Source organism: Macrosteles quadrilineatus, unplaced genomic scaffold (assembly GCF_028750875.1).
Source record: "Macrosteles quadrilineatus isolate MER2022 unplaced genomic scaffold, UCM_ALF_1.0 Scaffold_1__1_contigs__length_201487025, whole genome shotgun sequence".
NCBI lineage: Eukaryota > Metazoa > Arthropoda > Insecta > Hemiptera > Cicadellidae > Macrosteles > Macrosteles quadrilineatus.
The window spans coordinates 167591265-167614979 of record NW_026542594.1 but is presented as its reverse complement, the minus strand read 5'-3'; the positions used below and the strand labels follow the sequence as shown (position 1 = coordinate 167614979).

The 23715-nt window shown below is 35.0% G+C and overlaps 1 protein-coding gene across 1 annotated transcript in view; it reads left to right on the top strand.

The window, feature by feature from the left end:
* LOC128989328 (SH3 domain-containing kinase-binding protein 1-like) overlaps positions 1 to 9144 on the top strand; it is a 47830-nt gene extending 38686 nt beyond the window's left edge. The window contains exons 11-12 of the mRNA XM_054411210.1: positions 3806 to 4020; positions 5044 to 9144. Of these exons, the coding sequence (XP_054267185.1) occupies positions 3806 to 4020; positions 5044 to 5196 (368 nt within the window). The 3' untranslated portion in view covers positions 5197 to 9144. The remainder of the gene's footprint in view (positions 1 to 3805; positions 4021 to 5043) is intronic.
* Positions 9145 to 23715: the final 14571 nt, after the last annotated feature.

The following is a 23715-nucleotide window of genomic DNA, read 5'->3' as shown; positions in this document are numbered from 1 at the left end:
AGCTGCGGTCGTTATCACGATTGCGCCTCCTGTCTATGTTTCGTTGTCGTTGCGTCGGAGACATTTAAAAGAAATAAACAACAAATAATAAACAAATTATAGCTACACAAAACAACGATAAATGCACAAATTTAAGTTACAATCATGCTAACACAATGCATCATAGCGACACAAAACAACGATAAATACACAAATTTAAGATACAACCATACTATAACACGATCCGTCTTGGGGGTTATGTTTACACAAACTCAAATAGTAAATAAATGTACTCAATGTGTTTCATTGAATTGAAAAGTAAATTAAATAACAGCAATAAAATTATACAGCTGATCAAAATGTAAACAATTATGTTCTTCATAAGGATAACATGGGAACTTTCAAAGCCACTGGGGCAGAGCCCAAGGGACTTTTTCGAAAATGTAAGGTCAGTTTGCAAATCTACGCGACACGCTCTTTCCAATGAGACGTCAATGGGTAAAATCGGTTAAGAAATGGCGGAGGAGTTCAACCGACAAACTTTCGTGTAGCGTATTAATTATATAGATAGTAGGAACAATGAAAAATTCTTTCCTAGAGTTGTATTTATGCACATTTTTTACTTTGAACCTGTTTGAAAAATAATAATCTATTATTATCAAATAAGTGAACAGCTTTTCCACTGGTAAAACCCCTGTTAACTGATAACACAACATTGGAGTTTCACTGACAACAGCAGAATCAAGCTTAGTGATAATCTTTAATATTCTTGTTTGAACAGTCTGTAGTTTCTGTAATTCTGATATTGATGCATTTCCCCATGATCTCAATCCATACCTAAGAAGTGACTCGCACATAGATGCAAAAATTAGATTCATTGTCTTAAACAGTAAGTAGTCTCGTAAGTAATTAAGTTTTGAGGCACACACTCTAAGTTTATCTTTTATATATGCAATATGAGAGTCCCATTTTAAATTACAGTATGATCAACAAATACCCAGATATTTACAACTTTTAACACTTTCCAATAATTGACATTCACATTATTATCGTGATGATAACCACATTATAGTATTGATAACCACATTAGTGGTCATATATCGTGTACTTCAAATATATTAGGCTGCCTCCCTCCCCGTGAGGTATATGTTTGGCAGGGCCCGGGCCCCGGTGAAATTATCCGGGAAAACCGGTCTGAGTACCGCCCTCCATGTAAATGTTTAAAAACTGCTGTTAGTACCCAATAATATGGGACCAGCTAATCTATTGGTTAGCATGGTGGACTTCAACAATGACATTTAGCTATGACTAGCTGTTACCCACGGGATTCACCCCGTTTGACTTCATAAGTATTAATAGAACTATTGATTGGTTAAGTAAAGCTGAAATAAACAAAAACAGAATACAGTAATACAAACAAATAATCACACTTCGATAAGGCAATAAATTGAAAGAATAACAAACAAATAAGTAGAGCTGAGATATTTTAAACATTAGCTATATGGAAAGTTCCCTTTAGAAAGTAATTATGACCTTAAAGGGCAATTTATGAAATAATGGATGGTTTTGGCCAAAATCTGTCTTTTATTTTTATTTTTATGGAGACAGAGGTTTCCTTTTAAGAAATGAATCATATGGTAGGTAATCTTAACAAATTTTGACTTGCATATTTAAAATACATGAAGCCTTTAAAGTCCAATGAAGCAAAGCACATTTAACTGAGCGTGGCAAGTTATTCCATGACTTCTACAGAAAATTCCTTTTAATTTGACACCTTAATAATCAAAATCGGTTCATAAATAAAAGAGTTTTGCTGTACACAAGAAATTCCTTACAGAATTAGAATAATAGAAGATTAGGGAAAACATTCTTTGATTTATCCTTTTGACAGATTAAATTTATCCAAGCTATTTGCAATCAATATTTTTTTAAGTAGGATTATTAGAATTAATGATTTTTCTGTACATATGATCTTCTAAAATAAACCACAACCTATAATAATATTTCAAAATAAACTACAGCAATTATATTGTAGATAAAATATAAATTTTAGCTGGCACTATTTATTTTTGATTCTATTCCTTTACAATTTTGAAACAATACTGTAAATTATTTTCTTGTCATGCACGTTCTGCAATGTATAGACTCTTATCTGTATTTTATCTGACTTTTCTATTTCCTTACCACAATAAAGTTTTCCTTCTGATAATAAATTAGCTAACCAAAGTACAATGATTGTCTCTTCACTGTTTTAAAGAGCTAGGTTATGTGTTTGAGTTATTGAAACTGTTTTAAGTTGCACATAGTAAAGGAAGCAGTTTGTTATGACTCTGTATTATAAAGGTAGGGCAGATGTGTGATGATTTTATAGCATAGGTTGGTTTTTGCAATGGAAATATTGTACTGTATTGTCAAATTCCATACTTTACTAGCTGATATAATGTAATGTTACCCTTACAAATGCTATTTGAAATTGCATGTCATGTAAGAATATTTTTAATTTAAGTTCGTCAAATTTTAGAAACTTGACACATAATGCAAATTGTTGTCTATTAGATTTTAGCGAATTTCCCTATAGGGAAGTAGCTATTACCGTAGGTCTCATGGTAAGACCTAAGCCTGGGACCGATTTACTTTTTCATTTTGATGTCCCTAGAGGCCAAAAACACCATTCGTTCAAATTTTTATATATCTATATATAGAGATATATATATATATATATATATATATATATATATATATATATATATATATAAATGTGTGTGTCCATCCGCACGATAACTTGAGTAATTTTTGTCCAAATTTGATAAAATTTGGTTTGAAGGTGTAAGGCGGGATAAACTTGAACGAGTTCGCGAACCAGCATGATCGGACTATGGGAACGGGGGTTTATGGGGGGTTTTATGGGGTAAAAATAGGTTTTTCCCATTTTTGACTCTAAAAACACAAAATTTCACAATTTCTTTTTAAACCATTTTGTAGAGCTTAAAAAAACAAAAAATTTAGTATATTGAAGCGTTATTATGCGCCTAATTGTTACGGAGAAAATTCAAAGAAATTGTAATTTTAAAATTCCCATGTTATTCTTATGGAGGATAAGTCAACTGTTGTAGTTTGCTTGTTATGAACATATTTTGATCGATTTTGGAAAATACTTTTATTTCTTACTAAACTATTATCATTTTATAAAAAAAATCTTTTTTACCCTCCCTGTTGCAGCAAACCTAAGTACTCGTTAAACTAATTCTATTTAAATAGGAAATAAATGTGCTATTTTTTTATGGAAGCATTTTAATGTAAATCCAATCAGGTTAATGAAAATTCGCTTAGTCTGCAGGTTTGCTGCGGCGGGGGTATTTATTATTTAAAAATTTAAATAACTATGACCAAAATACCTATGGTTAAGTATTAAAAATCTTATATACCCCCGCATTGACATCATAAATACCCAGTTTTTTACAGGTATTCTTCACGGGTTATTTTTTTAGTTTATATCACCATATTTTACTGACTATAACCTCTAAACAACAAAAGACCATTATTCGTCATTTTACATAATATCACTTGATCATTATATATTCCTTTTGTCATGAAAGATCCCATGAACTATGCAAAACGCTGCTTGTGTTTATACTTTTTTATAAATACCCACACTTTTGAATATTACCCAGCCCACATCACTACTAGGTGTGTATCATTTTAGCAAATTGCAGAAAAACTACTAACCGTAAAAGCTTTCTTGTTCTTGACCTACCTTTGTGTAATATATTCTCTAAGTCAGCTCACTTGTTATTGCGTTCACTATGCATAAGCTGTTGTGTTGTAGGTCGTACTCGTGTGATGATCAGTGGGACAAGTGAGTCAGTGAGTCCTGAGCCACAGAAGGTGTCCCCGGTGACACTGCGGGGCCAGACAGCGGGGCAGACAGGAAGCAGACCACAGAGTATGTTTGGTGGACGCTCCTTCAGTCTCAGCCCCTCTCCTTCTTCTCCAGACACCATCACAGTGTCCAACAAGCAGTGGAGTGAGCTAAACGAAAAGGTTTGAAAAATCAGAAATGTTTTTTGAAATTAGTTGAAAAATACTTGCATGAAAACATCTATTTATAAAAGATTTATTTATAAATTATCTATTTTTACCATGTCACAGAATTACTTACTAGACAAATTGGTTGGCAGTTGAGGATAAAGGCCAATTAGCTGATAAGGATTGTTATGTACAAGGATAGGGATCAGCTAGCTTACCTGGTAGACAGAGTCCAGATTTAATCAACCTACCATGTGTATATATGAGTGTGTGTGTGTGTACATAGATGTACATAGCAACAGGAATTTTCATTTCATTTTAAACAACAGTTGGCTACACTGTTGTGGAACTTTTGAATTTCAACTTAAACTGCCAGTCTTCTTTCTTCTCCCTTCTGATGAAAGTCTCTAACTGGGACGAAATATTAAGTTTTTCTGTGTTTTGTTATGAGTTTTATGTGTGTACCAAGGCTAAATCTGGACTCTGTCGACCAGGTAAGCTAGCTGATCCCTATCCTTGAACATAACAATCCTTACTAGACAAATTGCATTTTTTAAGTATTAAAATTTGTTTATATAAATTTATGTTTGCCAATAAAACTGTTTGAGGACTTTAAGTTTTATACAAAAGTACATGGCCGCTATACTTTGAGGCCATATAAATAATGCAGCAATGAAAAATATTTGTTTGGAATGCCTAGATCCTAATTGTCTAATGTATAACATTAGGTTTTCTTTTAGTCTTTCTTTGCATAAAATATCATAGGCTACTCTAGCAGTACAGTACCTCACCTCACCTATTTGGCCACTCAAACCTCAAACCTTTTTTGGCCTCGCCAACAATGCCTCGCCATCTCTCTCTGTCTTGCATCCATTGAGCCTCTGCCCCCAATCTTCTCCAGTCCTTTTCCACTTGGTCCTTCCAGCGAATTCCCTGTTAAAAACACCTTAACAATATTAAACACCTGTTAAAAATGTTTTTGTGGTATTTTGTACAATAATAACACTTTGACGTTCTAACAAAAAATACATATTCCAGGTTCAAAGGTTAGAGTCGAAACTAGAGGCTCAACAAGAGGCGTTTATCAAAGCCATCAAAGAGCTGTCTGCCAAACTTTCAGAAGAATCTGAGAAGAGGTCAGTCATGCAAGCAGAGATAGAGAAATTAACCACATTTATAACCCAAGTTTGAGACGACCAACTTGTAGGTGAATATATACATGTCACATTCCGTAAAGGTTGTTCAATTTGTATTCTACTACAGTGGTTTTTTAGTGAAAACTCATAAAGCTGTAAACATTTTTCCACGTCAATTGGAGTTTATAGTTTTCTTTTTGCTTTAAATGTGATAAAAATTTACTTTCAAGTTTCTTTAACATGTTTGCTGTGGTGGAATGTAAGTACTTTGCAAAAAACTTGAAGCTTTTTCTTTATTTAGGTAGATTATCAACATTTTTTTACATCACCAAAACCAACAATAGTTACTTGTGTTACTAGTGGGCGAAGTGGCACTTTGCTACACACGCGAGATATGTTTACCCACGAGCCATAGGCGAGTGTGGAAAGTTTCTCGAGTGCAGCAAGGCAGTTTGCACTTGTGTTACGCATTTTATTTTTCCCACAGTTACTATAAATCATATAAATAATTATTATTTATTAACTGACTATGCTATAAACCTTAGCAGTTGTATGACTTTGTCAATAATTTGTGAAAATTCTAAGGACAATAAACACATTTAATTTAATTTCATTTCAAAAGAAGAGAAAATGCGGGGTAATAGATTTTTAACCGGAGAAAATTTATATGCCACTAGCTGGCCCGATAGACGTTGTCCTTTTCTAATGTGGTTTTATGTCAAATGCTCGTTCATTTTCATGATGGGCTCGTTCACATCGCTCAATCACGTCCTGGTTGAAGTTTGTTTGCTACGCTCACTCACCTTTGTTTGGAGCTCGTTGGCTGCTCTCACTCGCCTTCAGGTTTAGCTTGTTCGCCTCCAGGTTGAAGTGAATGAGCTAATATAAAGGCAATTTTTTTTTAATTTTAAAAATCAAATTACTAAATAACGTTTGGATGGATTATACATTTCCTTATATAAAAACCTTCCCCTGGCACTAAGAAACACGACAAAAAAAAAGAATCATCCAATTCGGTGCACTCGTTCTCGAGTTATGGAATACCATTAAAAAAAGGGATTCATTTTTATTTATATAGATAGAAGAGAGAACATTTTTGCGTACCAACCAATTGAAGTTAGTATCTTTGTTTACTCAGTTACATAATAATACATGACCTATGACCTTCCTTCTAATATGACAGCTGAAAGACTGCCATGAGTTTATTAATATACATGAGGTAATTAATTAACCAAGCAAACATGTTAAATATTGAGAAAATCATTTGCCAATAAAGTTGTGTAAGTTTTAGACAATAATTTGGTTTTTTCATTCCTAAGCTGTTATATTCAATTCATAAAAAGTGTTAAAACCAATAGCTTTTATTTATCAAGGATGTGAATGAGTTTTACTGTCTCACCTTTGATGACCAAAACAGCACAAATAAGTCATATGAAGTTTTTACTGAGGAAATCCACTGCAGTGTAACAAATTATTTGTAATTTTTTAAGTAAAATTTTATATTGAAATAAATTTTGTAACACATCATTCCAATTTATGTATTAGAATTTGATAAAGCTATTGAAATGTACATAATACCTTCTGTATCCATAGTCAATGATAATACACAATTAATTACATACTATCTATACCGATACTTCTAACTTGACAATAGGGGTTTTTTTAGAAACGTAAAACTGAATACAATAAATAAATCAATGATAGAGAGAGTTGACTTTTGCACAAATAACTCATTAGGGGTTTTAATAATAATTAAGGTTGTTTTTTTATTTTAATCATTTGCTTTCAGAATAAGATTTTGTTTCGTTTCAGTGCCAAGTTGTTTAATTTTCCTTTTTTGTGTTCAAAAAAATAATTATAAGAACAATTTGATCACATTTAATTTAGAGCGTAGTATTTAGAAAATAAACAACTCATTTGCATTGTGTGTCTAATATTAATCAAATACAACGCCACTGTAGTATATTTGTAATTCAATTGTAAATATTTATACAATACTATACGTAAATGTATTTTTGGTTTAACGATTATTGTACTTATCTTTTTTTAACAAATTATTTTACCATTGTCATCAATGTTGCCATAATGTAAAGTAGCTATATTTATTTGGATTGTATAATATATCTATCTAAGGATATGGTTTTAATGTTATTTATTTTAGTATCATTTTATAATTCTTGATAGTGTAGAACCTGTATTTTTTTATAAAATGTATTTTACATTCCTCAGACTTTTTGTACATTTAGGACTGAGAGTGTTTGGTTCTAAGGCATTCTTTGTCTTTTTGGACAATTTATGACAGATTTGTAACTGATTTAGGTGACACTTACATTTTTAAAATTGCTGGAATCAATTGACTTTATCATTTATATCCATAAAACAGTTTTCAGCATTGTTTTACATCAAAATATATTAATTAATCATTTAATTTTTCATTCAAGAACATTCCATGTCCAAAGCTTTTAATTTGTATTTATATGTCTTCAAACATCAGAATGTGAATAATTTTGGTTCAACAGTTAATAATTAATTATAGAAGAAAAATTACTTATAACAGTTATGTCCAGTGGAAGTAGGTACCAGTATCTTTATAGTATGTAATGTACCATATTATAAAGATTCTTGATATCTCTCTGGAAAAAATAATGATATCTTTTAATATACATAAACCGTTGTTTTTATTAATACATCAGTGAAATACTTGAACATAAATGCACTGAAAATACCTTGTACATCAAAAATCACATTATATTACAACCTATTTGGTTTTTTTGGGTTTTTTATATTGACAAAATTATTGACTACTTCAAATAAAAATTTGGCTATTTATAACCAGATATTAATTAACCCTGGAAAGAAATGTTTTGTACTCAATGTTTTTTTTTCATGAATATTATTCAAAAACAAATATTAATTAAGGTAGGCTAATTATTTTTTTTAACCTGGATTGTAAATACTAAGATAACGCAAAATCAATTTTGTCTCATTATTTTAAACATTTACAACAATTCCTTAAAGATTTATATATCGTGGAATGGACTTGCAATATTTTCTTATGCTTAAGCCATTCAAATTTCTCCATATATTTCACCTTTAGCAGTGTAGGATCACCTAATTTAAAACATGGTGCTAATTTTGTTCCATACATTTACATAATATTGATACTGCATCACTTGATTGTATTTAATATGCGATAGTTCCATAATTTAAAGTAATGTAGTATTTAAAGCTAAATTAAACTGTGTGTTTCTTAAGCTGAAAGTACTTTTTCCATTTTATGGTGCTGTTGGTAATTTTAACAAGAGTTATGTCTTGTTAAGTTGAAGTACATTGTATGGAAATATTTATGCCTTAGATAACTTTTACCTAATAAACAATTATTTTTCTTGCCAGTAAACTTATATTAAATACTCCTTAAGTCAAAATGAAAATGTGATTGATGTGAACAAGTTTGGTTTTTTTCTAAATCAAGTCAGCAAAAAGATCATACTCCAAAAAAGGCTGTGGAGTTTCAATTTCGTATTAAGAAAATTGAAATATCATTCATTCAAGGGCTGAAAAACCTTTAAATCATTAACTGTTTTTGTTGCATTTAATATTTTAAGGAAAATATTTCATTTGGAACGCTTTTTTAAAGCTAAAGCATTTTAAGGGTATGTGCAATCAAATTGCCAAATCGATTTACATGTCAAACTGTAAGCTCAATTTAATAGTTTAAAAATAATTCTCTTAGTATATTTATTTTGTTATACGTAACATAAGAAAACCATTATTGGTTATGGAAATTGCATGTGAAAATCAACTGAAATTCCACTAGGTTATTCTACTAGTGTCCGTCCCTGAGGACCGGCTAGATATGAAACAACTTGTGTAGGATGTGGTTGTGCTTACGTGTGGGGCCTTAGAATGCTATTCTACATTTTAATTATATGTTTACTTCTAAAGGGTTTGAAATCAGTATTAAAACTGTTAAAGAAAAGTAAATAAAATGTTATGTTTTGTATCTAATGTGTTTAAATTTGTCCTTTGTGCACTTTCAGTTTTGGTCTTACAACTAAAGTGGAGATTTCTGTAATGATGGTCGATGGGATACATCTTGATGGTTCAAACGGACCCCAAAGTTGATCTCAAAACTTGTAATAACTTATGGAAAATTATTATCCCTCAAAATGATGAGCTAAGATTCCCCCCTTTCAAAAGTGTGTTCAAGTTAAAAATTAAAACGTGTAACATGCATAATTAAATTTAAATATTTATATGAATATAGTTAAAAAATTAAAATTAAATAGATAATAGCAGATTCTATTAGCAACTTTTAAAATAAATAGTACCCAGATTCAAGAACTTAAATTGTATCAATGTTTTTTTCACCTTGTATGATGCTGTATATACTCAATGGGCATTTCACCAACTTGGTCATCCTCAGGGGGTCTCCTTATGCTACTACACTAATACTATTTTCTATATATTTACCCTCGTCATCGTCACTTGTTCATAGCGACCAGGTCAATCGAGTAATGTGTCAACGGAGAACGGACACACAACAGAGTCATCTTGGCGGGATGTCTGTAGTCCTCCGTTTCATTTCTTGACTGGGAATGTTGGAATTTGGAGCGTTTGCCTGCTAAGGGTAGGGCCCTGGATTTATGGTCGGTCGGATGTTTTGATCTTATGGTTTTGTCAGTTTGTTGCTTGTTTTTTCCAGTTTTTTGTATATTAACGACGCCACTAAGCAGACTGAACGTCTGATGATGGCATGAAGATGCTGAAACGGCCGTAACAATGTTACAACTACTATGAGCTGATTGACGAAGGTAACTCTATTTATTGATTTAGTCACAAGATCAGCTCAGGGGCTAAAGAATATGGATTTTAATGAAATATTGTCTTTGTTAAAAACTGTTTAATTCAGGGCCGAACTTACCTAGGGGCGGACGGGGCGAGCGCCCGGGGCCCCCGGGCCTAGGGGGGCCCCAAAGGGGGCCCCTTGCACAGTAGTTTTTATTAATATCTTCAAACATTAATCAGACACTTACCGAATTATCTTCTTTTTTAACAGCTTTATTGTCGTTATCCTATATTTAAGGTTATTGTTAGATGAATTTTAAGGTATTACTAGGACCAAAATTCTTGACTCTAAGGGACTTTTCCTCAGGGTTGCACTGGGCCCCGCGCTTAGACCTAGTTTACACGGGCATAGCTGCTAGGCTGTGACGGACCAGTTTGAGTTTCAACTCGATAACCTACGGCCGCGGTGATCGAGTTGAAGGGGGCCCCTTCGCTTGGGACAAAAAATACAATAAATAATATGAAAACTCTTGTCCTAACGTAGAACGTAACTTGTACAATTGTATTGGGGTTAAATGGAGATTCAATTGAGATCTAATACTTTTGAAAAATAAAAACATTGTTTGAAAAATATGTTTTATTAGATGTTATTCTTTTACCTCTAAGTATATGCCATTCACGATTTTAAGGGGCAGAAGTATTATATTAACCATTCAATTAAAAGGTTTTATAAAATAGTAATTAAGTTATACGTCGAAATTCTGATCTTCAATTTAGTCGATAGAGTCAAAATCATACAGCACCAGTAGGATACAAAATCTATATAGACATTTTATGACAACTAGGGTCGTCTGATGTTAACAAAAATTACATTATTTAGGAGCGGGCGAGCGTTGTCGACTGAAATCGTAACGCTCCTTTCACACTATACGTTTTCGCTCGTACGAGTGTTAATCGTGCGGGCAGACGGTCGTGGGTCTGTTTCTTTCACACTATACGATTTGTAATCGTACGAGTAATAAATCGAAACCCCCCACTCCACCAGTACAGAGTTCATTGATACTTCAGTGGAATGTTTTGTGGAGTATGGATCGGGAGCAAATTATTGCTGCGCTAATTATTTACAGACGCAGGAAAAGAAATAAACGCCGCCGTCTGCACTGGGTACATCCCATAAATGTAAAACGTGAGGAAGTGGGTGTTGTTTAATACATTATTCAAAGATTTGAGGAACGATGAAGCCAAGTTTTTTTTAACTATTTTCGTATGTCGAAAGAATCGTTCGACGAATTGCAAAATCTAGATTCAATGCGAAGCACACTTCTTCCCAGGCTTTTCTTGTAGCAATTCTATCTTTGTAAACGTCCAATGTTTTGTCCCATAAAACAACTTTTGATTCAACAAGTGAAATTAAAACTTCAGGGTCTATTGCATCCATTTGAACTATATTAAGACAACTGAAACTAATTACAACAACTGAATAATACTATACAGTGCGCACAGGTAATTAAACTCAATAACCAAACAATTAAACTGAAAAACTAAATAAAAACTATATAGCAAAAACCCTGCGAACTGCACTCGGGGAGGGCTCCCGCACGACTAACAACCGTGTAGTTAGTTTGAAAAGGGCCATGGTCACATGGTCCACTAGCAGTAGACACAACTTATTACTCGTGCGGGAGTCGGATACCAACCGTGTGCACCTACGGTCGCTACGCGGGTGAAAATCGTACACGGTTTGTAATCGTATAATGTGAAAGGGGCCATAAGTTCCAATGCGATACAACAAATGCGACTAATAACCGCACGAGCGAAAACGTATAGTGTGAAAGGAGCGTAACGCTCCTTTCACACTATACGTTTTCGCTCGTACGAGTGTTAATCGTGCGGGCAGACGGTCGTGGGTCTGTTGATTTCACACTATACGATTTGTAATCGTACGAGTATCGAAACCTCCCACTCCACCAGTACAGAGTTCATTGATGATACTTCAGTGGAAAGTTTTGTGGAGTATGGATCGGGAACAAATTATTGCTGCGCTAATTATTTACAGACACAGGAAAAGAAATAAACGCGGCCGTCTGCACTGGGTACATCCACAGATAATATAACCCCTTATATTATCTGTGGTACATCCCATAAATGTAAGACGTGAGGAAGTGGGTGTGTTTAATACATTATTCGAAGATTTGAGGAACGATGAAGCCAAGTTTTTTTTTTAACTATTTTCGTATGTTGAAAGAATCGTTCGACGAATTGCGCAATAAGTTGAAAAGTGATCTTCAAAAAAATAATATGACGTTCAGGAACAACATTCAACCAGTTGAAATGCTGGCTGTGACTTTAAGACAACTGAAACTAATTACAACAACTGAATAATACTATAAAGTGCGCACAGGTAATTAAACTCAATAACCAAACAATTAAACTGAAAAACGAAATAAAAACTATATAGCAAAAACGCTGCGAACTGCACTCGGGGAGGGCTCCCGCACGACTAACAACCGTGTAGTGTGAAAAGGGCCATATGGTCACATGGTCCACTAGCAGTAGACACGACTATTACTCGTGCGGGAGTCGGATACCAACCGTGTGCACCTACGGTCGCTACGCGGGTCAAAATCGTACACGGTTGGTAATCGTATAATGTGAAAGGGGCCATAAGCTCCGATGCGTTACAACAAATGCGATTAATAACCGCACGAGCGAAATCGTATAGTGTGAAAGGAGCGTAAGAAAGCGCTCAACAAGCAGCTGCAACAATAAATGATAATGAGCTGATAAGGGATCCTGTCTAGTCTTGTCTGTCTCACGCACGCGCATACACATACATACAATGCCTTATCGCCAATCCAAAACAATTTAAATCACTTTAGTGTGTTTTTGGTTGACATTGTCGTACTTTTGTGTTGTATTTTATTATTAATTCTGCAAACACTACAAAGAACAAATTAATGTTGTATTGAATGTTATGTTTGTGTTGTATTAATCGATATTGAATACATTTAAACATCTTTCAGTTACTCATATAAATGGTTAGCTTGTGATTTGTTATTAGACTTGTATTGTAACATTTTACTCGTCAAGAAAAAACTCAAACTCGTTAAGTTCTTAATGGTACTTTTCATGCTAGGACTTTTAACATATTATACAAACGAGAATTCCATGCCAAAACCACTATGAAAATAAACATAAGTCATAGTTTATGGTTTTATCGTTTTAGTGCAGCCAAGAAATGTAGGAAAAGCAGGAGGTTTTAATTGCCATGTCAACGTGACCAACGTATCAGAGTAGGAAGTGACATTTATTTATAGGGAAAATAATATAACTATGTTCTAAACTTTATAATGATTAATCTATAAAAAGTAAACTTTAATGTATTGCAAAAATGTGTAAGGTACCTGCTAGGTATATTAAAATTTTATAAATACAATTACAACAAGAACAAATCATAACATAACACCGTACATTGTAGCTATTTTCACTTAAAATATTACATAAAATTAGTTTATGCAAAATACAGCATTCTAACAGGTTTACATATTAATTCACCTTGAAATTACCTATTTAAAATTAGTGTGCATGTAAATGCGTTACATTGTGTACCATATATGTTCTCGTATAATTATACTGGGGGCCCCATCGGCAAATTCGCCCGGGGCCTCTGAAGTCCTAAGTCCGGCCCTGGTTTAATTTGCACCTTTTGTACTCAATTGCTTTAAAATACTCTTACAGTATCTTCTTCTATATATATAAAAGGCAAAGCCCTCACTGACTCACTGACTTGACTCACTCACTCACTCATCACTAATTCTCCCACTTCCCATTTACCTAGGAGGCTGAAATTCGGTACACCGATTCCTTGGGCATTAAATAGGAAAACTAAGTAGTTTTTATTCTGATCAGGCTTTCGGGCTCCGCCCCAGTGGCTCTGGAGTTTCCCACGTTAACCTTATGAGTACTCATATTTAAATGGAATTAAAGAATCTTAACAGCTGTTTCAATTAAACAAGTTGGTTCTGTTCTATGATGTTCAATAGCATTAAAATTACAAGGACTACCAACAGGGTGCAGCACTATTATTTAAATTTATGACACAGCTAATTTGCAACCAAAAGGTGAGAGAGCGTAGCGAACGAACTTCAACCTGGAGGCGAGTTAGCGTAGCGAACGAGATAACCTGAAGGCAAGTGAGCGCAGCGAACGAGCTCCAACCTAAAGGTGAGTGAGCGTAGCGAACGAACTTCAACCAGAACGTGATTGAGCCATGCGAACGAGCTCATCTTGAAAATTAAGAAGTTAAACGGGGCAAAGCCCGCGGGTACAGCTAGTCTTCTATACTTATAAAACGCAAAGACCTCACTCGCTCACTCACTCATCACTAATTCTCCCACTTCCCATTACCTAGGAGGCTGAAATTCGGTACACCGATTCTTTGGGCATTAAATAGGAAAACTAAGTAGTTTTTATTCTGATCGGGCTTTCGGGCTCCGCCCCAGTGGCTCGGGAGTTTCCCATGTTAACCTTATGAGTACTCCATATTTAAATGGAATTAAAGAATCTTAACAGCTGGTTCAACTAAACAAGTTGATTCTGTGACGTTCAATAGCATTAAAGCATTAAAGGAGTTACTAAGTTTACCAACAGGGTGCAGCACTATTATTTTTACTTTCTCCCCCTATACCATAGTATATGGAGAAAGTATTGTTTTCGTCAAAATTTTCGAGTTTGAGTTTTGAGTGGATATATTCGTTTTGGGTCCCCCTGGACCCAAAAAAGTGGTTTTCGAAGTGATGTCTGTGTGTGTGTGTGTGTGTGTGTGTGTGTGTGTGTGTGTGTGTGTGTGTGTGTGTGTTTATAGTACGATGTGAGGACATTTCCCCGATTCCTTACAGCGATGTGAGGACCTAACACGTTGTGAGGACCTGGCCAAGTCCTCACAACGAAACTACAGCAAAATAGCATTCTAAGAATGAAAAATAATATATTCTGACCACTCCCATACTTGTTTACGTAGGTCCTCATTACGCCATAAAAGACCGAATTTACAGTTCAGCTGTTTATCGTCATCAGCGCCACCGTCGCCCGGGTGTGTTTAGCAGCCCGATTCCTACACGACAAGTGAGGTCCTAGGTTAAACACGTGTGTGTAACTTCCGCTGACTATCTGAGGACTTAATATTATTTATATCATTCTTGTCAATATTTACTAAAATAATAGCTTTTGCAATAAGTATACAATGATTATATACTTATTTTGTATGATTTGTACTGACTGTAAACACCTTTTAAATGCATAACGAAGTTTTTGAAGTCTTGCAGTTATAATTATTTTAATAGCCTATATTTGTTATCCAGCGATTGAAGTGTATAAGATCGCCGTCAATCGTAGGCTTTAAACCCTACTATAGCATATGGAAGCCGTTCACGTCCATCGATGTATAATAACTCCATGGATTGCGCGCTCAGGTTGAAGTAAGGCCAATGAATACAAACCACTATAGTGTTTTGTATTCATTGGTAAGGCTCTGAAAACAGCCCGTCGCTACCTCGCTCTGTCCGCCAGGAGTGGGGATAAAGGCATGACTCACCCTAGAAGTGCCGAGTGTCGCGCCCGCTCTCACCGTGTATTGCTATGTTTAGTTTTGTGGAAATATTCCGAGGATAATTGATTGTAACGAACTTAAGGAGGCTTTATACATTTTTTATATATATTTTTAGGCAGATATAATTAAACTACGTACTTGCTCACACTTTGAAGACTATGTGTTAAAAGTAAATCTCATAATAAATTTAGTGATGTTATGAAAGAGTTAGATTTATTTATATTTAAACATTGGCCAGAACAAAATATCACAATAACTATTTGATCACAAAAGCATGTCATCATTTGCTGCTGTGAGCCCAAATTATTATTGAGCGACTTAGCAACATGTAAGAATAGGCCTATACATTTTGTTTATATTACAGTATGTTTCTTTGTCATACATGTTTGTAAAATATATTATATGTTGTTAAATAAAAGGAGTGTATAATATTTTATTCCAATATCTCCAATTCATTTATTATTTTCAGTGAAGTAAAATAATCATAATATATATTTTCTCAGGTTAATATTAAATACTTCTATGAATCAAAAATTTATTCTTTGATTCAACGATTAAAAAAAAAACTATTATAGACTAAGGTATCAATAAAATGCATAAACATACGCTTGTAAATTTAGTTACCCACCCTTTGTAATGTGATGACATGTTTAATGTGTATAATGATAATTAAATGCCAGAAACTCAGTATCTCAATCCCTTAAAACTGATGCCTATAGCCGGCCGAGCTCCGAGCGCCAATACCACGTCAAGCGATCTTATGCCTATTTTTTAATCGCTTAAAAATTATACAAGCAAACTCAGTATAAAAAAGCTTCAAATAAAAAAATAAATTCATACTTTAATCTAAAACTTTGCCGCAGGAATTTTTCAAAAAATTAAAAAGTTTCTCGCTTACTACGTTGTTCATGGTTTTAGTGGTGTTAAAAAACGATCATCAGTTTTAATTTGCCTAAATAAATTATAAAAAATATGTTACGGTTAAAATTAACTACATAGTAAGCACTGATTTTCCAGAAAAATAACATAACAATTTGAAATGTTTATGTTAATAAATAAGTGTAGCAGAGCAGGTTGAGTGGATGTATGTTTGTGCAAAACAGAGAGATTCATTCGGCCCGTCCGCCTCACCCGCCAATTCGAGTGGTGGACACGGACCGTTTTTCCACCACACAGCGCGCTATCCAGTAGAGTATTATACAGTACATCGATGTTCACGTCTTGGTAGTCTCGATCTAGGTAGACGTGTCTGCCCTAATCCAGATGGTGAAAACATTTATTTTTTGTGAAATCGAACCACCCGTTATCCACGGTGTCCTACCCATTGCGGCTGTGCCCACTTGCGACCGGTATCTGTAGCATAAGTCCAGGCAGTAACACTATAAAGAAATTATTTAAAGGAATTCGCATGGGGCAGTGTCAGTCCAGTACCTTAACAGTGCGCCAGGTTTGGGGGGTTTAGGAGAGCCACACAGGGTCGCATTGTTCGCGTATGAGCCACTTGCCTCCATAAAAGCTAACAGAGAACGTCTAGTTTACTTGACACTCATCACAGGTCCAGCATGAGTTCTGATTTAGAAAACAATCTGTTTTGTTAGTTCTAACTGTAATGGTGAGACGTTGGTCTCAACTTAAAAGAAATTGTCATTACTGTACTGTATTAATAATAGCAAATACCGAATACAACAAGTAAATTCATATTATTTAGACTTCCCCCATTTACCCCATTAGCATTTACCCCATTTTTATTGAGTTTTTATAGAATTTTATAAAATCTATAACTTTGTATTCTTGTTAGTAAACCAACTAAATTTCAACAAATATTTACAAACAAGGAACTTAACTCAGATGTCAAGATGAAGAATCGTTGTGAAAAATTTCAAAATAATATATAATATAATTATTCAATTACTGTATACTGCATCACTCAGTTACATGATGCATTGCTCACCATTATGAAAATTAACTTCGTTTATTGTACTAGAAATAAATTAACCTGGTCAAAACTTAGAAATTAACTCCACGTAATCTAGTCTCCAGCCATTGCCACTGTCATCCCCAAATTCATGGAAATCACTCTGACCAATACAAATTCAATAAACTAAACATATAATTTTACAAAACTGATACTAATTGATTATATTTTTCCTACCAGAGTTAGAGCTAATACAAAACTTAAATCGTTTTTCTGTGAAGTTCCCGTTCCGCCGACAAACTTTTGTAGGCCTAGACTGAATTTTCAGACATCAAGTCCATGGAACGTCTTAGAACAATGATTCAAGTATTTTATTAATTCTTATACAGTACGTAGAGTAAAGTCATGTCAGTCGTAGTCTAATTATGTAAAAATTCCCGTTTAGTATATATGATGGTGTAAAAATATAACATTTGCTAGATAATCAGACATGACCACAACATACTGCTTATTACTCGACTAACAAAAATTCACGAAGACAATGTTATCATTTTAAAATCCCTTAGGGATCGTGCATTTAATTTAGACGGAAGCAACTGTAAGAAAGGACCATGTAGTCCCAATGTTCGCGTCAATAAAATAGTATTTCGTACCTAGGGCTGAAAATGAGGTTTTGCCGGCTCGAGATATATATATTTTTTTAAGAGGTTGGCGGCCTCTTTTAACCTTGCATTTGCCCGTCCACATAGACTAAGGCTGGTTTTATGCACCGCGACAGTCGCGTGTCGCGTGTCGTGGCGCGACTCTAAATACCCGCGACAGGTTTTAGAATCGCAGCTTCAAAAAATGTGTCGCGCGCGGTTCAAGTTCTATTGGATCCAATGGGCACGTTTATGCACCGCGACAGTCGCGGCGCGACAGTAGCATTTTTTATACTCCACGTGGTATATTCTCTATATATTTATATTGATTAATGTTAATAATTAATATATAAATGAGTTCTTTACCCTTTATTTGTATTATAAATTACATCATTTTATTATGAAATGACATTTTTAAGAGGGTTGACCCAATTCCAATTGTAAATTGTATGTGTTGTTTAAATAACTGGGGTTTTGTCATTAACGTGTACAACACTACAGGGTCTATATTTAAACAACTTAATAATCACTTCTACATCAAAAACACAACACACAACATTGGATTGAAAACAGACTGATTTCTTTAATTCCCCCACCACCGGATGTGAGTTTACGCGACAAAAAAGTGTCGCTGTCGCGTGACATTTTGGTCAGCCGCAAGACGTGACGCGACTCGCGACTCGCGACTGTCGCGGTGCATAAAACCAGCCTAGCGCCCGTGCGTGGAACGTTTACAGCAAAGCAAGGAGTGAGGCGGTAAAGTACAAAGGTGAACTGTACTGATAAAATTTAGTGGCAGTGACCAGGATCCGAACCCACGACATCCCTGCCTTGGGCCCGAAGTCCGCGACGCTACCGACTGAGCGGGGCAGACTCAACTGGTCCCGTAAGCCAGGTACCCTACTTCTACTGGTCCCAGTCTCAAGTAAGGTCTCTTAATCCGCACTTCCACTGGTCCCGTCGGCAGCCCCTTTGTACACATTTTTGGAGAGTGTTTGATAGATTTAGATAGTGTTACCAGTAACATTAAAAAGTACAGCATTAATGTTTATATACTTTCAAGTGTTTAAATGGTGATTCAGCGAATGAGTGTCAGTAATATGGCATGTTATAGAATTCATTGGGTTTTAATTCCTATGGATACTAATACACAGTGTTGTGAATAGTTTTCGATTATTCCATGCTGAAAATATTTATTATAAAATACAAATGCGTTAAGAAAAGAACTGAAAAAATATACTAGGTGGCGTTCGCAGAGGCATCCACAAAATTGAGCGGAGTGATCAAGGGTTCATATTATATTGTTTTTGTCATACTGCAGTAAAAACAGTAGTTTTTAATGCATGCGTTGCGGGTCTAAAGTAGCATTTTTAATATTTAGGGAGTAAAAATAGTTTTTAGCCTCTATGGAGTAAAAATCCGCGGTTGTCAACTCAGTTGTAAATTTCGATTGTAAACGATTATATTTATAGAAAATATTTTTATCGATTCGTGATTCGTAATCATTTTAACATACAGTCTACAGTCTCTTCCCGTAGAATTTTAGCATTGCAGATACATTAATCCATTCCCAAACTCAACACTGCTCACCTTTACTACTTCCTTCACCACACCCTACGTCTTGGACCTGTTTCCCTTTCTTCCCATAGCATCATAGGATTGCAAATACCTTAATCTAATGATCACAAACAGATCCCACAACCCAAACAGCTCGCCTTTACTACTTCCTTCACCACACCCTACGTCGCGGACCTCTTTTCCTCCCATCCCATAGAATTTTAGGAATGCAGATACCTTAATCTAATCGTCTTTAACAGTTTCCGCACTCCAGACTGCTCGCATTTACTACTTCCTTCACCACTTCCTACGTCACGGACCTGTTTTCCTCCCTTACCATAGAATTTTAGGAATGCAGATACCTTAATCTAATCGTCTTTAACAGTTTCCACACTCCAGACTGCTCACATTTACTACTTCCTTAACCACTTCATACGTCACGGACCCCAAGCTAGTGTCGTCATTTGATTATATTTATGATCCATACCGTTTCTGTTCTAATATCTGTGAAATAATGCTATCAGCTATTTCTTTGTCTACTGCATTCAAAACACTGAGCTATAATTCTAACTGGAGGTAGCACTGAATGTCAAAGATGCGTGTCGCCAGCCGCCATGTTTGCGTGAGGTGGGTGTCCATAAGAAGCCATGTTATTGCTATGACAAAAAAACTCACTGCTATACAACCTAGTTATAAGAAGCCATGTTATTACTATGGTAAGAAAACTTACTGCTATACCAACCTAACAAAATCAGCGACTCGCTTTTGACAGACTTCTGCCATGGCAGTGCTACCTCCAGTTATAATTTTAGCTCAGTGATTCAAAAGTCAACAGCTGATCATATGTCTTTGTTTATGTGTCAAATACTGCTTCCATAAGGATTACATTGAAACTTTGAGACCTAGTGGGGCGGATTCCTGAGAGACTTTTTTAACGCCATTTAGATGTTGGCACTAACCGATATGGTCTTTATCACCATGCAAAATTTGAAAACTATTGATTCAGCCGTCTAGGAGGAGTTTGCGTATTATGAAATGTATAAGAGTCGACGTATAAGAGCTTCGCTCGCTCCGCTCAACAAAGACATGTGTTTAAAACAATCTATATAAATAAAACTAGAGTTTTGTATGTACATTGCTCAGAATCATAAATTTTTAGGTAATTTTTACGTTTTATACATTAAAGAAGCAGAAACAAGTCTCATATCAATTTCTGTCTGCCTGTCTTCCGTCTGTCACGGCCTATTTACGCGTCCTTCTCCTGAAGAACGAGAGTACCTATCAAGATCCGAATCATTTTAATGTATTCACTGGATTGGCGCGAGTGTCGTTAGCTATTAAAATATGGCCTCACTACTTTTTAAATAAACTTACGGACGTTTAAAAACCCAATATTGTGCGATTTTTGTCAAGTTTTCTCCCAATTTTTATCACAGAATCATCTATGAAATAGCGAACAGCTGTTCGGATCAAAATTATTTTTCTCTAGATGTCACTGATATGTTTACTTACATTTAATGTTATTTATAAATACCGCAATCATTTCTGATCACGTTTCAAAAGCAAATCCAAACCAAGTTGGATTAAAACAGTTTTTCCTTACATAACGGATTGAATTAATCGCAAGTTCAATAATTTTTAGGGTAACCGTAATGAAAATATAGATTATTTGTGTATAAACGTTTTCTTGAGTTTTGATAACCGGGAAAAAGACCTTGAACCAGCGTTTTATATGGCTGGGAAACTTACATTTTTTTACATAAGCGTTACCAATAGCTTACATAAAAGGTTTCAACTCATTGACGGCACTTCAATGGTGGTTGTGTGAAGTGTTAAGAGACAACTGCAGTGGGTGATTGTAACAGAGGTTTTAGACCAATTGCCTATCTCTTGGGTTCGCGTAGGCCTAAACAATTATTCATAAGTTGGTAGCACATATTATATTACTCAGTGTTCCGTGCGGACAGGACAAGAACACCTTCGATAGTGAAATTTCCAACCTGAATGTTTAATTGCGAGGTTGAGGTATGGTAGTTTAACTAAATATCGAGTGAAACAATCAAATAATCAATATTACTCATTTGGTTGTTTGTGCCAACAGATATGGAAGTGTACCCCTTATAGTTCTATTACGTTTTTTGTTTTTTTTTTTTACTTGAAACTGTTGGATACTGTATTTGTTTATATATAATAGTTTGGCCAGCATATTTGAAAATGTGCAAACCAACTGCTGTTCTTTTTCTTTATATAGGAAAGTTTCAACTGGATTTATATAGGAACATAAATATCCCTACTAACTTTGCTTATTACAGTACTACCTCTTGTACTCCATTTTGTTTACTTCTCTCATAGATGTTTATATGTATATTTATCGACTCCCCTTATGGTAGGTGAGTGCTTCAAACCCCCAAATTCGCAACATTCTTTGATGCCGAGAGCGCTGCAAGTATTTGCTGTTGTTGACGTGTAGAGTGAAGTGATGCATTGTTTAGAGCTTCGCGATGGGATGATGACCTGGCGAGGGAATTCCAAAATTCGCACCATTCATTGCCGAGGACAGGACTGAAAGTATTTATTGTTTGTTTACATCACGCTTCATGCCTCATTGCCCCACTGGATTAGCCGCCCCAAAACTACCTGGACCTCTCGGGACCAGTGGAGTCGTTTTATTGCCCCAACCTTTTTTGACCCTCGGATTACGGGACCAGCTAACCATTACCCGACTGAGCCTACGACTCACTAAGATTAAGTTCGAGACGAAGTCGAGAACTTAAAACGATCGAGAGCTGCAAAACCATTTCGGTCCGTGGTACGACGCTATTTTCACCACACTATATCCTATTACCACTATTCACCACAATAATAATGCACACTGATAGTCAACACAACTACAACTTTAAGGTTACGTGAAGAAATAATTTGAAGAATCAACAAAAATAATAATAAATATTTGCTAGGCAGCGGTGACAAAAAAACAATTATATTGCAACGTTATGTATACTGATTGTGTATTTAATGTTTTTAGAAAGTAAGTGGGCAGCTGATTTTGCGGCCCTAGGGATGTAAAAACCTGCTCGGTCCCCAAAAGACGATAACAGCTGGCAAGGTCAGCAAAACGTGACTTTCAGCCACCAATTAAAGTGTGTAAAACAGCTAAAACATCATAGTGTGGTGAAAAAGTATTTTCATTTCATTTCAAATAGTCGGACTGTATTTTAGCGAATTTCCCTATAGGGAAGTAGCTATTACCGTAGGTGGCACGGTAAGACCTAGACCCGGGACCGATTTACTTTTTCATTTTGATGTCCCCAGAGGCCAAAAACACCATTCGTTCAAATTTTTATATATGTATATATATATATATATATATATATATATATATATATATATATATATAGATATACGTCCGTGAACGCGATAACTTGAGTAATTTTTGTCCGATTTTGATGAAATTTGGTTTAAAGGTGTAAAGCGGGATAAACTTGAATGAGTTCGCGAACCAGCACGATCGGACCATGGGAACGGGGCTTTACGGGGGGTTTTATGGGGTAAAAATTGGTTTTTCTCACTTTTGACCCTCAAAACACAAAATTTCCCGATTTCTCTTTAGACCTTTTTAAAGAGCTTAAAAAACAAATAATTTAGTATATAAAAGTATTTTTGTTTGATTATTAGTAACGGAGAAAATTAAAAAAATTGTAAATTTAAAATTCCCATGTTATTCTTATGGAGAATATTGTCAAATGTTGTAGTTTGCTTGTTTATGGATATATTTTGATCAAACTTGGCAAATTTATTTATTTTGTACTAAGCTATCAATATTTTACTCAAAAACACACTTTATTAGTTTCCTTGTAGCAGCAAACCTAGGTACTCGTTAAACCTAATGTTATAAAAATATATTTAACTGAAAATCAATTCAGACAAATGGAAATTCGCTTAGTCGGCAGGTTTGCTGCGGCGGGGGTATTTACCAACATCTTTGCCGACAAATTGAGCTTCGACTTTCTCTTGCGGACCAGACCATAGCAAAGACGCTACCATCGGCCCCACGGCGGCGTCAGT